General features: G+C 42.0%; 1 protein-coding gene across 2 annotated transcripts in view; it reads right to left on the reverse strand.

Moving 5' to 3' along the window:
• LOC138670897 (solute carrier family 2, facilitated glucose transporter member 11-like) overlaps window positions 1–1,927 on the reverse strand; it is a 196,512-nt gene extending 194,585 nt beyond the window's left edge. The window contains exon 1 of one of the 2 annotated variants that reach the window (XM_069758668.1): window positions 1,804–1,927. In XM_069758668.1, coding sequence (XP_069614769.1) covers window positions 1,804–1,860 — 57 coding nt within the window. In that variant the 5' untranslated portion in view covers window positions 1,861–1,927. The remainder of the gene's footprint in view (window positions 1–1,803) is intronic. The other variant, XM_069758659.1, reaches the window with a different exon arrangement.
• Between the last annotated feature and the right edge of the window lie 22,591 nt (window positions 1,928–24,518).

Raw genomic sequence — 24,518 nt, forward strand, 5'->3', positions numbered from 1 at the left:
ACGAGAACAACAGAACCAGAAGGCATATAACATTTTAGGCTGGTGTCTAGAATCAAAAACAATTTGGCTTGGTATAAATCAAATACAACTAAAATATCATACCTACTAATCATTATGATAGTAGGGAAGCTTTCCGAATCCAGACAACTTGCTGCAAATGCACTTCACCAGAAATCCCTGACATTTTTTCATAATGCAATCGACACCTTGTCCTGAGTTTACCTCTCTGAACTGATTAGAAGGATTGCGAAAAGCCAACATTTTAGCTTCAGGAGAGGAAATCTTACTGCTTTGGAAGAACAACAACACCCAACCACAATGGTAAACAGACACACAAGTAAAACAAGAAATAAAAACACCAACACACAACCCCTATGGAAAACAAACACCCAAGTACAACAAGAAATAAAAACACCAACACAAAACCCCTATGGAAAATAAACACACAAGTAAAATAAGGAATAAAAACACCAACACTAAACCCCTCTGGTGAAAAAACACGCAAGTACAACAAGAAATAAAAAACACCATCTCAAAACCCCTATGGAAAACAAACACACAAGTAAAATAAGAAATAAAAACACCAACACAAAACCCCTATGGACAACAAACACACAAGTAAAATAAGAAATAAAAACACCAACACAAAACCCCTATGGAAAACAAACACACAAGTAAAATTAGAAATAAAAACACCAAAACAAAACACCTCTGGTGAAAAAACACGCAAGTACAGCAAAAAATAAAAAACACCAACTCAAAACCCCTATGGTAAACATAATGAGAAACACACAAGTAAAACAAGAAATAAAAACACCAACACACAACCCCTAATGAAAACAAGCACACAAGTACAGCAAAAAATAAAAAACACCAACTCAAAACCCCTATGGTAAACATAAAGAGAAACACACAAGTAAAATAAGAAATAAAAACACCAACACTAAACCCCTCTGGTGAAAAAAACACGCAAGTACAACAAGAAATAAAAAACACCAACTCAAAACCCCTATGGAAAACAAACACACAAGTAAAATAAGAAATAAAAACACCAATACAAAACCCCTATGGAAAACAAGCACACAAGTAAAATAAGAAATAAAAACACCAACACAAAACCCCTATGGAAAACAAACACACAAGTAAAATAAGAAATAAAAACACCAAAACGAAACACCTCTGGTGAAAAAACACGCAAGTACAGCAAAAAATAAAAAACACCAACTCAAAACCCCTATGGTAAACATAATGAGAAACACACAAGTAAAACAAGAAATAAAAACACCAACACACAACCCCTATGGAAAACAAGCACACAAGTACAACAAGAAATAAAAAACACCAACACAAAATCCCTATGGAAAACAAACACACAAGTACAACAAGAAATAAAAACACCAACACAAAACATCTAAACCTCTATGGTAAACCGAAAGACAAAAACAAAACTAAAATGAGAGAAAAGAAACCTAAGCTTTGATCTGTGAACAAGGACTGATGTAAATGGATGATCTGTACAGCACAATGGAATATGTCAATGTTATATAGTAAATGGATAATATGTAACAATTATATAAAAAATGCTATTAAGGCAGCAGAAGTAATACAATATACAGTATATGCACACTAGTTCACTGTGATTTTGGCTTCCCATGGATTTTAAGAACACAGCACTCATGTGAGGGACACATCTGCGTGATATCCAGGATTTTGTCTGACTCCAATTACAGCATTTATTAAATGGTTTCTCGTGAACAGAAATCATTCATCCATCCACATTACCGACAGATCCCGGCCACTTACCCTGCTTTCACTCCTCTTGTGTATTAGGGGCTGATATTCCACTGCTGTCGCCAACATTGCTGTTCCTCTAGCTAACCGAAGATATGTCTTTGCCCTTCTCTGCCTTTCACTTAGTGAAAACAATAAACTGCATTATACTATCAGAATAAACCATGTAAATTAGAATGGATCATGCAGACATAATTTAATTCAGGCTGCTTTCACAGCTACAACCTACGTGTGTTATTTATTAGATCATTTGAGTCTATAGGATATACGGTTAATTAGTTCCAAAAACTTGAGACGTACCTTGAAGATTTCCATCTTATTTCGCTTTGGATACAGGAAATTTTACCCTTTATGTCACATGTGGAATTTACATGTGACTGACCGTGGAGAGATTTTTTTTCCTACGTCTATTCCTAAACCCGGTCTGCTTTCTCAGTTTCAAAGTTCACACTGAGAGAATCGAGGGAGCCATTTTTTTCATTACACCCTAATAAATCTAGATTGCAGTGGTAGGTAAGAATTGTATAGGGAGTACAATCACTTTGACTATGTGTCCAAACACTACTATATAAAAAATTATATACCGGTACTTCAATATCAGAACCAGAGCTTACTACAAATAATCAGAATTATACAGATAAATATGACACATCAACATGGTGATCAGAAAAATCTTTAGAACTTCACAAATATACTTAATATATAAATAAATGTATGTACCATGTAAACTACAACAAAGGAATTGTAGAGCCTATCATCAGTTACTACATGAACAGCGATACAATAGATGATCAGAAGGCCAAAAATTACTAATAAAATCACAATTTTTATTGAAAAACATCTTTAAAAACATACAGCCAAGGTGTACAAAAAAGAGACGAACCACTCCAAGGATCACAATCACCCATATACACGCACAGCCACGGGAAATAGAGTAATATTCAGATCTATCTGTTATGTCCTAGGAAACAGCTTATTACTATAAGTCAATAATCTGCATAATCATTCTCATAATAGGACACTCCACATACGCCTATAATGGGCATGACATATGTCCCAAAGTATGTGCTACCTATATGGAAAACTCTATCACATCACATCTCCCAGGCATAGGCACATCCACCACACATAATGAAAATCATACCCAGCCAAGAGGCCACATAATTTAAACAGCCATGTAAATAATTACCTTGGTAGGGTAGTGGGGGATGTGACTCTAACGCCCGTGTGTGGTGGATGTGCCTATGCCTGGGAGATGTGATGTGATAGAGTTTTCCATATAGGTAGCACATACTTTGGGACATACGTCATGCCCATTATAGGTGTATGTGGAGTGTCCTATTATGAGAATGATTATGCAGATTATTGACTTATAGTAATAAGCTGTTTCCTAGGACATAACAGATAGATCTGAATATTACTCTATTTCCGGTGGCTGTGCGTGTATATGGGTGATTGTGATCTTTGGAGTGGTTCGTCTCTTTTTTGTACACCTTGGCTATATGTTTTTAAAGATGTTTTTCAATAAAAATTGTGATTTTATTAGTAATTTTTGGCCTTCTGATCATCTATTGTATCGCTGTTCAAATAATCAGAATTGTAAACTATAGGTAAACTGTACCTTTTATGAAAAACTTTTTTTTCCACATCACTTTAAAGGGAATCTGTCAGCAGGATTGCATCCTCAAGGTATTTATATGCACATGTACCGCTTTCAAAGAGAAGTCCAGCAATACCTTTACATGGCCAGTCTGTTCCTCCATTACTGAGAAATTAGCTTTTGAATTGATATACAAATTAGGCTGAAGGGCTATGATGGATCTGAAGCCTCTGTCACTCCAGCTCTATTGCTCGCCCATCACCCCCTACTCCTGCCTGATTGCCGACCTCTATGATGTGTGACTTTGTAACGGGGGCCAGGGTGATAGTCATGGCGAGAGCCTGCTGCTGTGCTGGGACACCCTGACGCCCTGCTACAGAAACATTAGATTCCTTTTGCGGTGTGCTTTATTTGCAAGGTACTTCACCCACCTGTGGGTCAGAAGTCTCCTTAGCGTGCAAAGTCTCAATCCGTTTCAGCAGCGCAAAAAATATTCTCAAAGTCCAGATTCATTTTCAATAAAATTTTACTCAACTCATTCAGCTTCGTTACAAACACAGTCCAACAGTCTTCACATGTCATGGATGATCCTTCTGGTAAGCTGTCCCTGGTCTTTCCTATCAACGTGTAATCTGGCACCGTTGTCTCCATTCTGGTCTCTGGTGCTCCCCGTCCACTTTCCCCATCTTGGGTGAAATTACAGGATCTCGCTGCCAACCCTTGTCAGACCGCAGGTCCCGGATGTCACGCGAGTCACCCAAAGGTCTAGCTGCTAACTCCCTCCAAATGCCCTGATCCACACGTGTTCCGAAGACAGACATGTAACACTTCTCTAACTTCAATTCTTCCTACTCTGAATCAAACACTCAAGTCCCTAGCTTCTAGAATACCTCTCTTAACTCCTCCCACAAGCTACCTTTCCATTGGCTAACTCTTCCTATCTTGACATCTAAATCTGAATCTAACACTATAGTGCCCCCACTATCCTAAATCCTACATGACCCTTACTGAACACTAAACCTAACTGTATCACTACATATCCCTACCTCTATCCCTCACACCTCGAGACATATAAACATTACTTGCACAATGTACAAACACAAGTACATTGGTCCTCACACTAGAATAGAATCAAATGCTACCACATTACAAGGTACACATATTAAAACATATAAACCGTACCTGATTTTATTTGACAGGTATGCACAGGAATGCAGGGCACAAACCAGCCGCCTGCCCACCCCCTACAACTTCAGGTAAAGGAGACGTCAGTCCAGCAGGAGGAGGTGGTGCTGTGTGGGGAAGAGAGTTGGAGTTACAGTGGCTTAAGATCTACCATAGTCCTTTAGTCTCATTTGCATATCTATACAAAAGCTGAAATCTCAGTAATGGAGAAAGGGACTGGCCAAGTAAAGGTGTTGCTAGCATTTTCTTTGAAAGAGCTCCATGCTCCTATAAATTGCTTGAGGTGTGAAACCCTGCTGACAGATTCACTTTAAAACTCTTATTCCTTTTGGGTTGCCTGGAAGCCTCCTGAAATTCCCAGTATGGCTTCTTTCACACTTCCATCTTTCAAATCTGCACAGGATCCGTCAAGACGTTGAAATGACGGATCCTGTGCAGATTGTGGAAAATGTGGGCACGGGGCCCTTCTTTCTGACAGACCCATCGAGGCTATGTGCACCTGTTGTGTATGCGTCGTTGTGTATGCGTCTTTGCAGCGGTTTTCCGCTGCGAATACGCATACACAACACAAACCAGGTTAAAAAAATAAAAAAAATTGCAGTATTCTCACCTACCCGCGCAACGATGTTTCCAGCAGCTAGCGTCCCTAGTAATACATTGCGAAATCTCGTGAGAAGTCATGGTCTCGCGAGACCGCGACTTCTCGCGAGATTTCGCAATGTATTACTAGGAAGTAACGCTAGCTGCCGGGAACATCGGTGACGCTGCGCGGGAACGCCGGTAGGTGAGAATATTGCGATTTTTTATTTTTTTTATTATTTTTAACATTATATTTTGTTGCTATTGATGCTGCATAGGCAGCATCAATAGTAAAAAGAGAAAGAGAGCGAGCGAGAGAGAATTTCCCTGACGGGAAATTCTTCCACACATGCTCTCTTTGAAAAGGCGGAACCCGTTGCTGGATTCCTGCTTTTCACAGTCAGCGACGCATCCTGCGCCCATAGGCTTCCATTGTAGCTAGTGACGGGCAGCACAGGATGCGTCGCTGACCGATTTTCCGACATGCAGAAAAAACTTTCCTCTGAACATTTTCTCTGCCCGACGGACCTTTTTTTATGCAGGATCCAGTGGAAGACAGATAAAACGTGTGGACATCCGTCACAATCCGTTGCTAATTCAAGTCTATGAGAAAATGCAGGATCCTGCAAATTTTTTTTGCAGGATCCTGCATTCTCAAAAAACGACGGATTGTGACGGGAGCTGAAAGAGGCCTAAGGCAGTGTTTCATACAGACAATGGGTTGTGCACTATTCCATTATTCCATGGAATAAATGGCGCTATAATAATTAGTAATAATAATAATTCTGCTCATCACTAGAAGCAGAAATCATAAAATGGGGCAGAAGTGACCAGTAACCAGCCATACATTGGCCGCTGACATGTCAATTCTTGTCAGTCTGGAGGGGCACTAAGGAGGAGCGGTGTGTTTAACTTGGCACTACTTAAGATGGTACTCTGGTTACTCTAAAGGAGAATTTTAGTAATCTTAGGAAAGATTCTCAATCTGTTTATTGGCGCATATTTATAGAGGCTCAATCCTGACCCCAGCTTGGGTAATCAGCTGAATGGGGTGGTCTGAAGTCAATCCAAATTTCAGTCTAAATCCCTATCTATTTAGTGCCGTAATCTACCACCCCCGCAAGTGACATCAATGGTCTCTGCATGCTGGGCATTCCGACACTGTTCAGTTGCCGGCTGATTATTTACTGATCCGAGCCGACAACAGAGTGGACACTGTCCCTGTGTAGATCGCATAGCTCACATGGAGGGACACAACAGGGATGCGCACAGCCCCTGAAACGAGCAACACTGGGGACGCTTGATTTCAGGGAGGGGACAGGTGCTGTGGCAGTGACCGCAGCCTCTGCTCCCAGCTCTGATGACACTTTGCATGAGTATCCCAGAATGCACTGGGATTCTCAAACAAAGAAATATCACACAGGAAATAGGAAAAAAATACAATGGAAGTTAGATAGCGTAGTTAGGGAACGGTAGGGAATTTTTAATACAAGTATATTAGAAAAAAAGCTTAGATTACAGCACTAAATAGATAGGAATTTAGAAAGAAATTTAGTTAGACTTCGGACCACCCCTTTAAAGAAATGTTCTGTTTAATTATGATCACTATGCTATTGTTTATAGATAGTCCAATGGGGCACTGCACTCTTAGACACTTTGGGCCTGATTCATCATCGAATTTTCACCAGCTTTTTGGTGTGAATACCTCTCAATTAGTGCCATTTTTATTTCTATCAAATTTATCAAACAATTTGAACTTCTCTAAAGTTGTTTTTTGTTGTTAAGTTAGTTTTCTGATTTCAGTGTGGCTTTTCCAAATGTTTTAGACCGATTCATGAATTGCAACTTTTAAGAAAAGATGTTGGAAAATTTGTTGCAAATTTTTTTGTATGCAAGTAACTTTGATGCCATTATGCAAAACATGATACTTTTTGAGTTAAAAAGTAATAAAACAAGTTGAAGACAAAAAAATATAGATTATTTTTGTGTTTGCGCAAAATTCATGAACTGTATGCACCATTTTGAAAAGTTTGGCACAACAAAATATCAACAAATACTACAAGATAAAAACAGGGACTTAAATAAATCACAAAAGATGAATGTACGTTGGATACATTATGACACAGTTCATGTGATCTATAGAGTGTTCATTGGCTGGTTTGAACTTTTTATTATTATGAAAAATGTGCCATAGATTCTGGGGATACTCACTGGGCCAGATTCATTTGTGTGTTTTTTCATTCACTTTTTTTTTTAACTTGTGGTTTTCTCTGACATTTTTTATCCAAATTAGCTAATTTTGTGGAAATCCCAAAATTGTCTTTTTTTAGTCTTTAATTGGTTTTGCATCATTTTAGCAAGAAAAGTTAGTGAGACATTGCAAAATGTTGTAAAAATGTGACAAAATAACTGGTGTACTGAAAAGGCCTCCAGGGGAACACTGGAGTAGAGTTTCGCCAAATTATGCGACTTTTTAAAATAGTCACATTTCAGTAATCTGTCTAAAACATCTGTAAGAAACCACACTGATGTAAGAAGCAGAAAATTTAACTAAACCACAAAAGACAACTGTAAGAATGACGTAAATACAGCTCTGGCAAAAATTAAGAGACCACCACATCGAAACCCTGACATGGGCAGCCCAATCTCCAGACCTGAACCCCATTGAAAACCTCTGGAATGTAATCAAGAGGATGATGGATAGTCACAAGCCATCAAACAAAGAAGAATTGCTTACATTTTTGCACCAGAAGCAGTGTGAAAGACTGGTGGAAAGCATGCCAAGACGCATGAAAGCTGTGATTAAAAATCACGGTTATTCCACAAAATATTGATTTCTGAACTCTTCCTGAGTTAAAACATTAGTATTGTTGTTTCTAAATGATTATGAACTTGTCTTCTTTGCATTATTTGAGGTCTGAAAGCACTGTTTTTTTTTAAATTTTGACCATTTTTCTTTGTCAGAGAAAAAATATAAAATTTATTGCTTGGAAATTCAGACATGTTGTCAGAAGTCTATAGAATAAAAGAACAATTTACATTTTACTAAAAATATACCTATAAAGAGAATAATCAGACAAACTGAACATTTTGCACTGGTATCTTAATTTTTGACAGAGCTGTAGTTTCATGAATTTGTCACAAATCAAAAAGTCACTAATTGAGAGGTAGTCACGCCAAAAAAGTGATGGAAATGCGATATTGAATCGGACCCATGGTCTTTTTTACTCTGAATTGGTTCCTGGGACAATGTAAAAAGCTCACAGATTTTCTCAATTGAGTCCTCTATTTTATCATATGCGAAAATTGGCGGTACCTAGACACTTTCTGCATTGAATGGATATTTTGGGGTGTCAGCGGGGTTCCCCAAAAGAAGCATGGATTGGTGCATTTGAACTCTAGGTCGGTTCTAGGGGCACTTTGGCATGAGTTATTGGGCACTATAATTCTGCTAATGGGTGCACTCTTATTTTGTATATGTACAAACAGGTGCATCTCACAAAATTAGAATATCATCAAAAAGTTAATTTACCGTATATACTCGAGTATAAGCCGACCCGAGTATAAGCTGACCCCCCTAATTTTGCCACAAAAAACTGGGAAAACTTATTGACTCGAGTATAAGCCTAGGGTGGAAATGCAGCATTTACCGGTGAATTTCAAAAATAAAAATAGATCATTATTTCCCCATAGCTGTGCCATATAGTGCTCTACACCGTTCATTATTTCCCCATAGCTGTGCCCCATATAGTGCTCTGCACCGTTCATTGTGCCCCATAGCTGTGCCATATACGGTGCTCTGCACCGTTCATTGTGCCCCATTGCTGTGCCATATACAGTGCTCTGCACCGTTCATTGTGCCCCATTGCTGTGCCATATACGGTGCTCTGCACCGTTCATTGTGCCCCATTGCTGTGCCATATACGGTGCTCTGCACCGTTCATTGTGCCCCATTGCTGTGCCATATACAGTGCTCTGCACCGTTCATTGTGCCCCATTGCTGTACCATATACGGTGCTCTGCACCGTTCATTGTGCCCCATTGCTGTGCCATATACAGTGCTCTGCACCGTTCATTGTGCCCCATTGCTGTGCCATATACAGTGCTCTGCACCGTTCATTGTGCCCCATTGCTGTGCCATATACGGTGCTCTGCACCGTTCATTGTGCCCCATTGCTGTGCCATATACAGTGCTCTGCACCGTTCATTGTGCCCCATTGCTGTACCATATACGGTGCTCTGCACCGTTCATTGTGCCCCATTGCTGTGCCATATACGGTGCTCTGCACCATTCATTGTGCCCCATTGCTGTGCCATATACAGTGCTCTGCACCGTTCATTGTGCCCCATATCTGTGCCCATATACGGTGCTCTGCTCCGTTCATTGTGCCCCATTGCTGTGCCATATACGGTGCTCTGCACCGTTCATTGTGCCCCATATCTGTGCCCATATACGGTGCTCTGCACCGTTCATTGTGCCCCATTGCTGTGCCATATACGGTGCTCTGCACCGTTCATTGTGCCCCATTGCTGTGCCATATACGGTGCTTTGCACCGTTCATTGTGCCCCATTGCTGTGCCATATACGGTGCTCTGCACCGTTCATTGTGCCCCATAGAAATCTCTGCCGTCGCTGCTGCTGCAATAAAAAAAAAAACCACATACTCACCTCCCTTGATTGCAGCTCCCGGCGTCTCGTTCCGGCGCCTCCATCTTCCCGGCGTCTCTGCTCTGACTGATCAGGCAGAGGGCGCCGCGCACACTGTATGCGTCATCACGCCCTCTGCCTGAACAGTCAGAGCGCAGACGCCGGGAAGATGGAGGCGCCGGCCGGGAAGATGGAGCGGCGCCCGGCGGCTGGAACGAGGACAGGTGAATATGCTATACTTACCTAGTCCTGGCGATCCTCGCGCTGTCCCTCTGCCTGGTCTTCGGTGCCGCAGCTCTTCCTGTCAGCGGTCACCAGCACCGCTGATTAGAGGAATGAATAGGCAGCTCCGCCCCTATGGGAGGTGGAGCCGCTTATTCATATCTCTAATGAGCGGTCCCACGTGACCGCTGAAGAGGGGAAGAAGCTGCAGCACAGAAGCCCGTGGGACGGCAGGGACAGCGCGAGGATCGCTGGGACTAGGTAAGTATACCTCAGCGCCCTCACCCCCTCACCCGCCGACCCTGCCACCCACATTGACTCGAGTATAAGCCGAGAGGGGCACTTTCAGCCCAAAAATTTGGGCTGAAAATCTCGGCTTATACTCGAGTATATACGGTAGGTCAGTTCTTCAACAGAAAAAGTGAAACTCATATATTATGTAGAGTCATTAAAACAGAGTGATCTATTTCAAGTGTTTATTTCTGTTAATGTTGATGATTATGGCTTAAAGCCAATGAAAACCCACGCCACATTGACGCAGTAAATTATGCAAAAGGAGCCCTGACCAAGTATTGAGTGCATTTACTGAATACACATTTCAGTAGGCCAACATTTCGGATTTTAAAATCATTTTTCAGGCTGGTGTTATAAAGTATTCTAATTTACTGAGATAATGACTTTTGAGTTTTCATTGGCAGTAAGCCATAATCATCAACATTAACAGAAATAAACACTTGAAATAAATCACTCTGTAATGACTCTAAATAATATATGGGTTTCACTTTTTGTATTGAAGAACTGGAAAAAATTAACTTTTTGATGATATTCTAATTTTGTGAGATGCACCCGTAAGAATTCTGGCTTTTAAGAAGCATTAGGCCGGGTGCACACGATCCGGAAGTGACAGCACTTTGGACACAGCACATGTTTGCTCCATCCAAAGCACTGCCGTCTATTGAAAGCAGGTAAATCTGCGTGTGTTCACTGAACCATGTGGATTCACCTCCTCCAATACATTCTATTGGTGAAATTTCTCTTGCAGAGACTAGGATCTCCGCAAGTGTAATTGACATGCTGTGGTCTGGAAAGACTCGCCGCATGTCCGACTCCGCGGGTGAGCCACAAGCATCTGTGAACACATAGTTGACGTGAGATTTATTATAATCCCATCCACTATGCTGTAACATCTGTCCGCAGCAGGTTGGACGCGGCACAAGTGCGCGCCGTGCAGCCCGCAGCGACTACAGATCGTGTGCACAAGGCCTTATCATACTATGCATAGTATTGGGTATTGTTTATCACTTTTCTTTACAATATAACAATTACCTGTTAATGTGTGCAAACTGTAAAGTGCTGCGGAATATGTTAGCGCTATATAAAAATAATGATTATTATTATTATTACCTCCGCTCAGACGTCTTCTTTTAGGATTTCAGATTTTCTTGCTGTTCTGTGTTATAAGCAAATATTGGCTCTCAGAATTGCTGGAATATTGGAGATAAATTAAAGGTTTACTTTATTTCCTATAATATATTACTATAATCATTACTAATAATAAATCTTCTTTTAATACACCTGGATTATGGTAGTAATAATAATAATATTGCCATCATCCAAGTCTATTAAGAGTAGCTTTTATTTAAAAAATAAAACATGAAACTACATTCAAGGCAATATATATATATTTTTTCAGTTTAAAAAAAAAACAAGCTATACGTGGAATAATGTTTGAATTGGAATAATGCATAAATAAAGGATAATGATAGAAATCTTTAAAAATTGCAGTCTCACCGCAATTGAAATCCATTTAATATTAGTGCTTTTCACAGCATTCGGTTTGTATCCCCCTCAATTACCACTGTGCCTGGCAGTAGAATGCACTTAGCATTTCAGCTTTGGGTATTTAAAAAAACATTTTCCAGTTTCCAGAATATATTACTAGCAGTAGCTTGCAAGCAATGTGTCCAACTGTGCTAATATAATATGTCATGTGTTTTTCCCTCCTATGACTCGACCAGGCCATGTGGCTAGTATTTCTCTGCCTACAGAGCTGATCACATGGCACATATTAACACCATTCCCAAACTCTCAGAATTGTGATTGACACATTTGTACATACCTCCCTAATCAGCGAAGATGTCTGTATGCTTTAGTAGTCACTAGTGATATGGATCATTGGTCAGATATCCAGAATCTTTTGAGTTTGAGGTAGGGACTCATGAACTTCTCCCATTAGCCAGAAAATGTGCCCTTGTGGTGGGGGAAGGGTGTTCTCAAAAGTTGCACAGCTCCTGTCTCCTTTATCATGAAAGCTACAGCTGGTTTAGATGGCAGATGACTCAGTATTAGTAGTCCTGGCTCAAGCACACTTTTTTAGAGTGTCTACCCAAAGGTAGTAGCTAGAGCAATATGAGGTATATAGTTTTAAGCAAATTAAAAAAATACATTGCTTTTCAACATAAAATATGTAATCCATGACAAATCTGATAGTGTTAAATAAACAAATGCTATACAGTGGGGCAAAAAAGTATTTAGTCAGTCAGCAATAGTGCAAGTTCCACCACTTAATAAGATGAGAGGCGTCTGTAATTTACATCATAAGTAGACCTCAACTATGGGAGACAAACTGAGAAAAAAAAAATCCAGAAAATCCCATTGTCTGTTTTTTTTTATCATTTTTTTGCATATTATGGTGGAAAATAAGTATTTGGTCAGAAACAAACAATCAAGATTTCTGGCTCTCACATACCTGTAACTTCTTCTTTAAGAGTCTCCTCTTTCCTCCACTCATTACCTGTAGTAATGGCACCTGTTTAAACTTGTTATCAGTATAAAAAAGACACCTGTGCACACCCTCAAACAGTCTGACTCCAAACTCCACTATGGTGAAGACCAAAGAGCTGTCAAAGGACACCAGAAACAAAATTGTAGCCCTGCACCAGTCTGGGAAGACTGAATCTGCAATAGCCAACCAGCTTGGAGTGAAGAAATCAACAGTGGGAGCAATAATTAGAAAATGGAAGACATACAAGGCCACTGATAATCTCCCTCGATCTGGGGCTCCACGCAAAATCCCACCCCGTGGGGTCAGAATGATCACAAGAACGGTGAGCAAAAATCCCAGAACCACGCAGGGGGACCTAGTGAATGAACTGCAGAGAGCTGGGACCAATGTAACAAGGCCTACCATAAGTAACACACTACGCCACCATGGACTCAGATCCTGCAGTGCCAGACGTGTCCCACTGCTTAAGCCAGTACATGTCCGGGCCTGTCTGAAGTTTGCTAGAGAGCATTTGGATGATCCAGAGGAGTTTTGGGAGAATGTCCTATGGTTTGATGAAACCAAACTGGAACTGTTTGGTAGAAACACAACTTGTCGTGTTTGGAGGAAAAAGAATACTGAGTTGCATCCATCAAACACCATACCTACTGTAAAGCATGGTGGTGGAAACATAATGCTTTGGGGCTGTTTCTCTGCAAAGGGGGCAGGACAACTGATCCGGGTACATGAAAGAATGAATGGGGCCATGTATCGTGAGATTTTGAGTGCAAACCTCCTTCCATCAGCAAGGGCATTGAAGATGAAACGTGGCTGGGTCTTTCAACATGACAATGATCCAAAGCACACCGCCAGGGCAACGAAGGAGTGGCTTCGTAAGAAGCATTTCAAGGTCCTGGAGTGGCCTAGCCAGTCTCCAGATCTCAACCCTATAGAAAACCTTTGGAGGGAGTTGAAAGTCAGTGTTGCCAAGCGAAAAGCCAAAAACATCACTGCTCTAGAGGAGATCTGCATGGAGGAATGGGTCAACATACCAACAACAGTGTGTGGCAACCTTGTGAAGACTTACAGAAAACGTTTGACCTCTGTCATTGCCAACAAAGGATATATTACAAAGTATTGAGATGAAATTTTGTTTCTGACCAAATACTTATTTTCCACCATAATATGCAAATAAAATGTTAAAAAAGCAGACAATGTGATTTTCTGGATTTTTTTTTTCTCAGTTTGTCTCCCATAGTTGAGGTCTACCTATGATGTAAATTAAAGACGCCTCTCATCTTTTTAAGTGGTGGAACTTGCACTATTGCTGACTGACTAAATACTTTTTTGCCCCACTGTATGTGCGAGCAATGTTTTATTGATCTAAAACAATGACCAAATATAACAAGATAATTAAAACATAAAACTCTACAAAATGGGAACTTCTCAGAAAAAGTGTGAAACCTCCTTCCCTCTATCCTGTGCTGGATTCATATTCCCCTCGTGTTCTCAACATGTCATACATGTACTAGCTGGTAACCCGACATGCCGGAAAGGAGTATTTGTAGGGTCATATTTGGTATTTATTCAGCCATAGGCACTAAAAGTCAGGGATGTGAAACTGCATTCCTCGAGGGCTGCAAACAGGTCATGTTTTCAGGATTTCCTTGTACTGCACAGGTGATAATTTAATCACCAACTCATTATGTGTGTAGGTGATTAAATTATCACCTGTGCAGTACAAGGAAATCCTGAAAACATGACCTGTTTGCAGCCCTCGAGGAATGCAGTTTGACACCCCTGCTATAAGTGGTTATGCCCTCACTAGTAAGTTCGATCACATGGGCCTATACCCTTTAGATAGTAGTTAAGGCCCCCATACATACTAGATTAACCCCTTTCTGCCATCAGACATACTATTCCGTCCATGTGGGGTGGGCTTTACTTCCCAAGGACGGAATAGTACGTCATAGGCGATCGGCCGCGCTCACGGGGGGAGCGCGGCCAATCGCGGCCGGGTGTCAGCTGCTTATCGCAGCTGACACCCGGCACTATGTGCCAGGAGCGGTCACGGACCGCCCCCGGCACATTAACCCCCGGCACACCGCAATCAAACATGATCGCGATGTGCCGGCGGTGCAGGGAGGGGGCTCCCTGCGGGCTTCCCTGAGACCCCCGGGGGTCTCCGTACCTCCCTCCTGCAGCAAGTCCCGGATCCAAGATGGCCGCGGATCTGGGTCCTGCAGGGAGGGAGGTGGCTTACCAAGTGCCTGCTCAGAGCAGGCACTTGGTAACGCTGCAGCGCTGTTTGACAGATCGGTGATCTGTCAGAGTGCTGTGCAAACTGGAAGATCACCGATCTGTATTGTCCCCCCTGGGACAAAGTAAAAAAGTAAAAAAAAATTTTTACAAGTGTGTAAAAAAAAAAAAAAAAAATCCTAAATAATGAAAAAAAAAATATTATTCCCATAAATACATTTCTTTATCTAAATAAAAAAAACAAAACAATAAAAGTACACATATTTAGTATCGCCGCGTCCGCAACAACCCGACCTATAAAACTGGCCCACTAGTTAACCCCTTCAGTAAACACCGTAAGAAAAAAAAAAAAAACGAGGCAAAAAACAACGCTTTATTATCATACCGCCGAACAAAAAGTGGAACAACACGCGATCAAAAAGACAGATATAAATAACCATGGTACCACTGAAAGCGACATCTTGTCCCGCAAAAAAAGAGCCACCACACAGCAACATCAGCAAAAAAATAAAAAAGTTATAGTCCTCAGAATAAAGCGATGCAAAAATAATTATTTTTTCTATAAAATAGTTTTTATCGTATAAAAGCGCCAAAACATAAAAAAATTATATAAATGAGGTATCGTTGTAATCGTACTGACCCGAAGAATAAAACTGCTTTATCAATTTTACCAAACGCGGAACGGTATAAACGCCTCCCCCAAAAGAAATTCATGAATAGCTGGTTTTTGCTAATTCTGCCTCACAAAAATCGGAATAAAAAGCGATCAAAAAATGTCACGTGCCCGAAAGTGTTACCAATAAAAACATCAACTCGTCCCGCAAAAAACAAGACCTCACATGACTCTGTGGACTCAAATATGGAAAAATTATAGCTCTCAAAATGTGGTAACGCAAAAAATATTTTTTGCAATAAAAAGCGTCTTTCAGTGAGTGACGGCTGCCAATCAAAAAAATCCGCTAAAAAACCCGCTATAAAAGTAAATCAAACCCCCCTTCATTACCCCCTTAGTTAGGGAAAAATTAAAAAAATTTAAAAAATGTATTTATTTCCATTTTCCCATTAGGGTTAGGGCTAGGGCTAGGGTTAGGGCTAGGGCTAGGGTTAGGGCTAGGGCTAGGGTTAGGGCTAGGGTTAGGGCTAGGGCTAGGGTTAGGGTTAGGGCTAGGGTTAGGGCTAGGGTTAGGGTTAGGACTAGGGCTAGGGTTAGGGCTAGGGTTAGGGTTATGGTTAGGGCTCTGCGTTAGAAACTGTAGTGAAACACTTGGGGGCTCAAAGTTCTCACAACACATCTAGATAAGTTCCTTGGGGGGTCTAGTTTCCAATATGGGGTCACTTGTGGGGGGTTTCTACTGTTTAGGTACATTAGGGGCTCTGAAAACGCCATGTGACGCCTGCAGACCATTCCATCTAAGTCTGTATTTCAAATGGCGCTCCTTCCCTTCCAAGCCTTCCCATGCGCCAAAACGGTGGTTCCCCCCCCCACATATGGGGTATCAGCGCACTCAGGACAAATTGCACAACAAATTTTGGGGTCCAATTTCTCCTGTTACCCTCGGGAAAATACAAAACTGGGGGCTAAAAAATAATATTTGTGGGAAAAAAATTTTGTTTTATTTTTACGGCTCTGCATTATAAACTTCTTTGAAGCTCTTGGTGGGTCAAAGTGCTCACCACACATCTAAATAAGTTCTTAGGGGGGTCTACTTTCCAAAATGGTGTCACTTGTGGGGGGTTTCAATGTTTAGGCAGATCAGTGGCTCTTCAAACGCAACATGGCGTCCCATCTCAATTCCTATCAATTTTGCATTGAAAGGTCAAACGGCGCTCCTTCCCTTCCGAGGTCTCCCATGCGCCCAAACAGTGGTTTACCCCCACATATGGGGTATCAGAGTACTCAGGACAAATTGTGCAACAACTTTTTGGTTCCAATTTCTTTTCTTACCATTGGGAAAATAAAAAATTTGGGGCGAAAAGATCATTTTTTTTCACAAAAATTATTTTTTATTTTTATGGTTCTGCATTATAAACTTCTGTGAAGCACTTGGTGGGTCAAAGTGCTCACCACACCTCTAGATAAGTTCCTTAGGGGGTCTACTTTCCAAAATGGTGTCACTTGTGGGGGGTTTCAATGTTTAGGCACATCAGTGGCTCTCCAAACGCAACATGGCGTCCCATCTCAATTCCAGTCAATTTTGCATTAAAAAGTCAAATGGCGCTCCTTCGCTTCCAAGCTCTGTCATGCGCCCAAACAGTGGTTTACCTCCACTTATGGGGTATCGGCGTACTCAGGACAAATTGTACAACAAGGTTTGGGGTCCATTTTCTCCTGTAACTCTTGGCAAAATAAAACAAATTGGAGCTGAAGTAAATTGTTTGTGAAAAAAAAGTTAAATGTTAATTTTTATTTAAACATTCCAAAAATTCCTGTGAAACACCTGAAGGGTTAATAAACTTCTTGAATGTGTTTTTCAGAACCTTGAGGGGTGCAGCTTTTAGAATGGTGTCACACTTGGGTATTTTCTATCATATAGACCCCTCAAAATGACTTCAAATGAGATGTGGTCCCTAAAATAAAATGGTGTTGTAAAAATTAGAAATTGCTGGTCAACTTTTAACCCTTATAACTCCCTAAAGGTACCTTCACACATAACGATATTGTTAACGATATCGTTGCTTTTTGTGACGTAGCAACGATATCGTTAATGAAATCGTTATGTGTGACAGCGACCAACGATCAGGCCCCTGCTGGGAGTTCGTTGGTCGCTGAATAAAGTCCAGAACTTTATTTCGTCGCTGGACTCCTGCTGACATCGCTGGATCGGCGTGTGTGACACCGATCCAGCGATGTCTTCACTGGTAACCAGGGTAAACATCGGGTAACTAAGCGCAGGGCCGCGCTTAGTAACCCGATGTTTACCCTGGTTACCATCCTAAAAGTAAAAAAAAACAAACACTACATACTTACCTACCGCTGTCTGTCCCCGGCGCTCTGCTCTGCACTCCTCCTGTACTGGCTGTGAGCGTCGGTCAGCCGGAAAGCAGAGCGGTGACGTCACCGCTCTGCTTTCCGGCCGCTGTGCTCACAGACAGTACAGGAGGAGTGCAGAGCACAGCGCTGGAGGACAGATAGCTGTAGGTAAGTATGTAGTGTTTGTTTTTTTTTACTTTTAGGATGGTAACCAGGGTAAACATCGGGTTACTAAGCGCGGCCCTGCGCTTAGTTACCCGATGTTTACCCTGGTTACCGGCATCGTTGGTCGCTGGAGAGCGGTCTGTGTGACAGCTCTCCAGCGACCAAACAGCGACGCTGCAGCGATCCGGATCGTTGTCGGTATCGCTGCAGCGTCGCTTAATGTGAAGGGGCCTTAACAAAAAAAAATTTTGGTTCCAAAATTGTGCTGATGTAAAGTAGACAAGTGGGAAATGTTACTTATTAAGTATTTTGTGTGGCATATCTCTGTGATTTAATTGCATAAAAATTCAAAGTTGGAAAATTGCGAAATTTTCGCCATGTTTCCGTTTTTTTCACAAATAAACGCAGGTAATATCAAAGAAATTTTACCACTATCATGAAGTACAATATGTCACGAGAAAACAATCCGTTGAAGCGTTCCAGAGTTATAACCTCATAAAGGGACAGTGGTCAGAATTGTAAAAATTGGCCCGGTCCATAACGTGCAAACCACTCTTGGGGGTAAAGGGGTTAAAGTCTGCCAAACAAGCGCATGTAGGCAGTTTCGTAGTTTCGGGGGGGAGGGGGTGGGCAAGATCCAAGGTGTTCAGTTTTCAGCTGCATATCCTTTGTCCTCTATGAGAGAGAGCCAAAGCCAGACATCTTGGGCAGTGGCTTATCTTTAAGAGAACGATAAGAGACTATCAAAATTGTCTCTTCAGAAGGAAAAAGGACTAGAACTCTAGTGCCACCTATTGGAAGTAGCAATCCTAACAGTCAATGTCGACCCTCTATGGAGCCTTGTCACATGACTATCAAGCACTCATTTGCATGGGAAGGGTCAGGGCTGACAGCTATTGAAAGTGAAAATGAGGGAGCTTTATTCAATCACTTGAGTGCCCGACATATATGACTTTGTTCAGATGGCTGTGTTTTCAGCCTATATTGTCAATGTGTGCAAAGGCCAGCACACTGACCCTATAATGATCAAATATTCAGTCTCACAAATTAAGGATTAATACATCAATATACAGTGGGAGAAATAAGTATTTGATCCCTTGCTGGTTTTGTAAGTTTGCCCACTGACAAAGACATGAGCAGTTTATAATTTTAAGGGTAGGTTAATTTTAACATTGAGAGATAGAATATCAAAAATAAAATCCAGAAAATCACATTGTATAAATTATTTACATTTATTTGCATTTTGCAGTGAGAAATAAGTATTTGATTCTCTACCAGCCATTAAGAGTTCTAGCTCCTACAGACCAGTTAGAAGCTCCTAATCAACTCGTTACCTGCATTAAAGACAGCTGTCTTACATAGTCACCTTTATAAAAGACTCCTGTCCACAGACTCAATTAATCAGTCAGACTCTAACCTTTGCAACATGGGCAAGACCAAAGAACTTTCTACGGATGTTACGGACAATATAATGGACTTGCGCAAAGCTGGAATGGGCTACAAAACCATAAGTCAGACGCTGGGTGAGAAGTAGACAACTGTTGGTGCTGTAATATGGTGATGCTTTTCTATCATAAACAGTGTTGATGCAGTAACTGTGTTCAGCCACCGGAGGTCACCCTTGAGTAATAGGATAATTACAATGTTGTTGCAGTAATTTTGTTCAGCCACTGGAGGTCACCCTTGAGTTACAGACAAGAAGATTCTGGAAACAGGACAGTTACCTCAGAGAGAGTTTCTGGGCGTTTGAGAAGAAGCAGCGCGGTGGGTGATGGAGAGTGGGGAATCCAGATCTTGAGGCATTCCTGTTTTGGGAATGTGTGATTTCAAGAAAGCTATTCTTGTGAGTAAACAGAGAAGTGTGACCGGTCACCGACTGTGTAGTTAGCTAGGGATAGCTAGATAGGAATCACAGCCTATTTAAGGACACTCTTGTATTAACAATTGCATGCGAACTAATAGACACTGTGTGAATTCCTGCGCTTCACAATTCTGGCTGTGGGATATTCCTGGAATTATTTGTGAACTTTATCTGGATTTGCATCAGAAGATTTGGTGGCTCAAATATCTATTTAATCCGCTGCTGAACGTCTGTATAACAAATCCAGTTATTTACCGTTGAAGCATATACTGTGAAAGAGTACACTCTGAGCACTCAACAATAAGACAGTGCACTGCGTATACATTGAGAATATACTGTGATATATATAAGTTGGGGAAAAAAATGGGTACCCGTGATTTATTGTAAATTAGGCGGGAGGCGTGTGTAAGATTGTATTCCTGAGAGGACCACGTGTCACAGGCACAGTATAACCCATGTAGACCCGTTACAGATAAGGGAGGGAGTGGTATAGTTGTGGGGTAGTCTGATTCCTGTCTGTGAAGCTGGCACATGGGGTCTCTCAGGCTGCATTACTTATCTGTGAGTTGTGGCTGTTGTGGCCCATATTGTGTTGGGAGAGAAAATTCTGTCATTCTTTGCACAAGTTATAAAGAAAAGTTGGTTTAATATCTTATTGTGCTCTGAGTCATTCATAGCAGCACCGTATTTTGTTCTCGAGCAGCGACCGGCATACCGGTCGTTACAGTGCAATAGTAAGAAAATGGAAGAAATGCAAAATGCCTGTCAATCGACATCGATCTGGGGCACCATGCAAATCTCACCTCGTGGGGTATCCTTGTTCATGAGGAAGGTGAGAGATCAGCCTAAAACTACACGGGGGAACTTGTTAATGATGTCAAGGCAGCGGAGACCACAGTCAAGAAAAACCATTGGTAACACATTATGCCATAAAGGTTTAAAATCCTGCAATGCCCACAAGGACCCCCTGCTTAAGAAGGCACATGTGCAGACCCATCTGAAGTGTGCCAATAAACATGTGGATGATTCTATGAGTGATTGGGAGAAGGTGCTATGGTCAGATGAGACAAAAATTTGAGCTATTTTGCATTAACTCAACTCACCATGTTTGGAGGAAGAAAAATGCTGCCTATTACCCAAAGAATACCATCCCCAATATCAAGCATGGAGGTGGAAACATTATGTTTTTGGTCTATTTCTCTGCTAAGGGCACATGACTACTTCACCGCTTCAATGGGAGAATAGATGGAGCCAAGCCCCATAAAATCCTGAGTGACATTCTGTATATCACCAGAACTACCAGCAGAAGAATAGAGTTCCAGAACCACCATTACTAAATAAATACATCACCAGAAACATCATCCGTACATGATACAGCACAAGAGCCACCTTTAATATATGAATACAGCATAAGAATCATCAGTACATGAATATAACACTAGAACAACAATCACTCTGTGAACACACTACCAGAACAAACATCAGTACATGAATATGGCACCAGAATCCCCATCAGTATATGAAGACATCATTAGAATCATGGGGATAGCGAAAGAACCATCCCCACTACATCAACACAATACTAGAACAACAATCAGTACATGAATAAAACAGCTCAACAATCAGCATACAAGAATACAACACCAGAACACCATCATTAAATGAACACAGCACCAGAACTACCATCAGTACTTTAATATATCACCAGAACCAGAATACAGCACCATAACTATCATCACTACTAGTGATGAGCGAACTTGCTCGGATAAGTTGTTATCTGAGTATGCTCAGGTGCTAACCAAGTGACTTCAGTGTGCTAGAAAAATATGCTCATGTTCCCTCACCTGCATGTTTCGCAGCTGTTTGACAGCCTCAACACATGCAGGGATTGCCTAACAAATTGGGTGTAAGATCTTTTGGAACTCCTAAAGTGAATCCGCAGAACCACGACAACGAACCTCCCAAGGGTGATCTGGCCTGGTGGACCACCCCCAATACAGGGAGCGTTAGGGGCCGGCCCGAGGGAGACTATTGCCGCAGAAGCTGATACCCAGGGACAGGAAGTAGGAGCAGGAAAGACGCTGGACCGGCTGGATATAGAAAAGACACAGAGCCAGCTGGGTACGACGGGGACACAGGACGGGCTGAATATGGCGGAGACGCAGGACAGGCAGGATATGGCGGAGACACAGGACTGACTCGCTATGGCGGAGACACAGGACAGACTGGCAATGGCGGAGACACAGGACAGAGAAATGCAGAGCAAAGTGGGACCTGGGTCACATGAAAAACAAATGACAATCAGGCATGGAGCAGAGGGAAAGGTCACCTTAAATAGGCTGCGTGCTGCAGAACTTCTGGTTCAGGATCCTCCAGAGTCATAGAGTGGAGGAACGGAGCGTCTGCAGACCAGAGCGAGGAAGTGCGCGTGCGCAGAAGGAGTTGGAGTGAGAGGTGCGCATGCGCACCCGATGAGATCCAGGGACCAGCGGGGAGTCAGGAAGAGAGGACCACATATCAGGAGTGCACCAGGATGGGTAAGTATGCCGGCGAGCAGAGAGGAGAGTGGCAGGTGCGGCGGCACGGAGCGGTGCCGTGACATTGGGCACTATTAAGAAATTTTGTGCAAAGGCCAAAATTGTCTTTTTTTCAGTCTTTAATTTGTTTTGAAACGTTTTAGCTAGAAAATTAAGAGAGACATTGCTAACACCGGCAATCCTTGCCTGTGTTGCGGCTGTTGAACAGTTGCGAGACATGCAAGCATGGGGACTTGAAAATATTTTTCAAGCACATTGAAGTTACTCGGTTAGCACCCGAGTTTGTGTAAGATGCCCAAGCGATGTAGTCGTGGGCAAGTTTCTGTTCCCACTCACCTTGACATCCTACAGACATCTCGTGTCCCAGTCCCGGTGTGCTGCTGTGTGTGAGGTGTATGACACTTACTTTAGGGCTGCAAGCCTCTTCTTCTTCTGAGTCCAGGAATTCCTCTTCTGGAACCAAGGCAGCAATTAATCCAGGAGACACGAGGTTCATAAAAATAACAGAATATTTACTTGGTGAAAAGCAGTATTTACAGGCAGATGTATAGGATAAGGCCCAAAGGGTTGTCATCTTTCCCACTGTTATCAGATACAACTTCAGCCCTGGTTCTTGGTATAGGTAGAATGTCCCACTCACTGGCTTTCCTGTCTCTAGGGAGTCTGCTCCCCCACTAGCAGTATATTTGGATTGCAGTACCTTCTGCCTCATGTAGTCTGAGTCCATCTTTCCCTGTAGCTTCACAAGCTGAGTTTGCCCCTTGCCCCCTATGTCCATCTCGAGGTTGCCCCAGACCATTAGACGGAATCACATGGAAGGGCATTTTCAGCAATCCACTGCCCCACGAATTAGGCCCACACTGTTCTTAGCAGCCTTTAACTTAGACCTGCTGCTTCACACACTGCTCTCGACACACTGACTGGCCATGTCATTCATGGACCTGTTACCAACTCTCAGTTCCACCTCCCAAACTGGGCCGGCCATTACAGTTAACCCTGTCTCAGCTAACTGCAGCCCCAGTGGGTATCATCCTTTCATAACATACATGAACATAAAATGCTTTTAACCCTTGCAGTGCCAGCGAGCAATCTATCAGCCCCCACCACTGTTACACACACTTGGATAACACCTTATCCGAGCAGGTTCACTCATCACTAATCACTAGATAAAGACAGAATCAAAACCACTATTTGTATATGAAGACAGCATTATTATTATTTATAATAGCACCATTTATTCCATGGTGCTTTACATGTGTGGAGGCGTATACATAATAAAAACTAGCACAGTAATCTTAAATGATGCAAGTCACGACTGGTACAGGAGGAGAGAGGACCCTGTCCATGAGGGCTCACAATCTACAAGGAATGGGTGAGGATACAGTAGGCGAGGGTAGAGCTGGTTGTGCAGTAGTTTGGTTGATCGGTGGTTACTGCAGGTTGTAGGCTTGTCGGAAGAGGTAGGTCTTCAAGTTCTTTTTGGTTTCCATGGTAGGCGAGAGTCTGATATGTTGGGGTAGAGAGTTCCAGAGTAAGGGGGATGCACGGGACAAATCTTGTATGCGATTGTGGGAAGAGGAGATAAGAGGGGAGTATAAAAGGAGATCTTGTGAGGATCAGAGGTTGCGTGCAGGTAAGTACCTGGAGACGAGGTCACAGATGTATGTAGGACACAGGTTGTGGATGGCTTTGTACATCTTGGCAGAACAATTATCACTAAATGAATACAACAGAACCAGCATTAATACCTGCATACATTACCTGAACCACATCAGTACATAAATACAGCACCAAACCATCATTAATACATGGCATGGACTAGAGCCATCATCACATGGATACAGCACCAAAATAATCTTCACTATATGAATACAGCATCAGAAGCATCAACAGTGCATTAACAAAGCATCAAAACATTCATGATTTCATCAATGCA

Source organism: Ranitomeya imitator, chromosome 1 (assembly GCF_032444005.1).
Source record: "Ranitomeya imitator isolate aRanImi1 chromosome 1, aRanImi1.pri, whole genome shotgun sequence".
Lineage (NCBI taxonomy): Eukaryota > Metazoa > Chordata > Amphibia > Anura > Dendrobatidae > Ranitomeya > Ranitomeya imitator.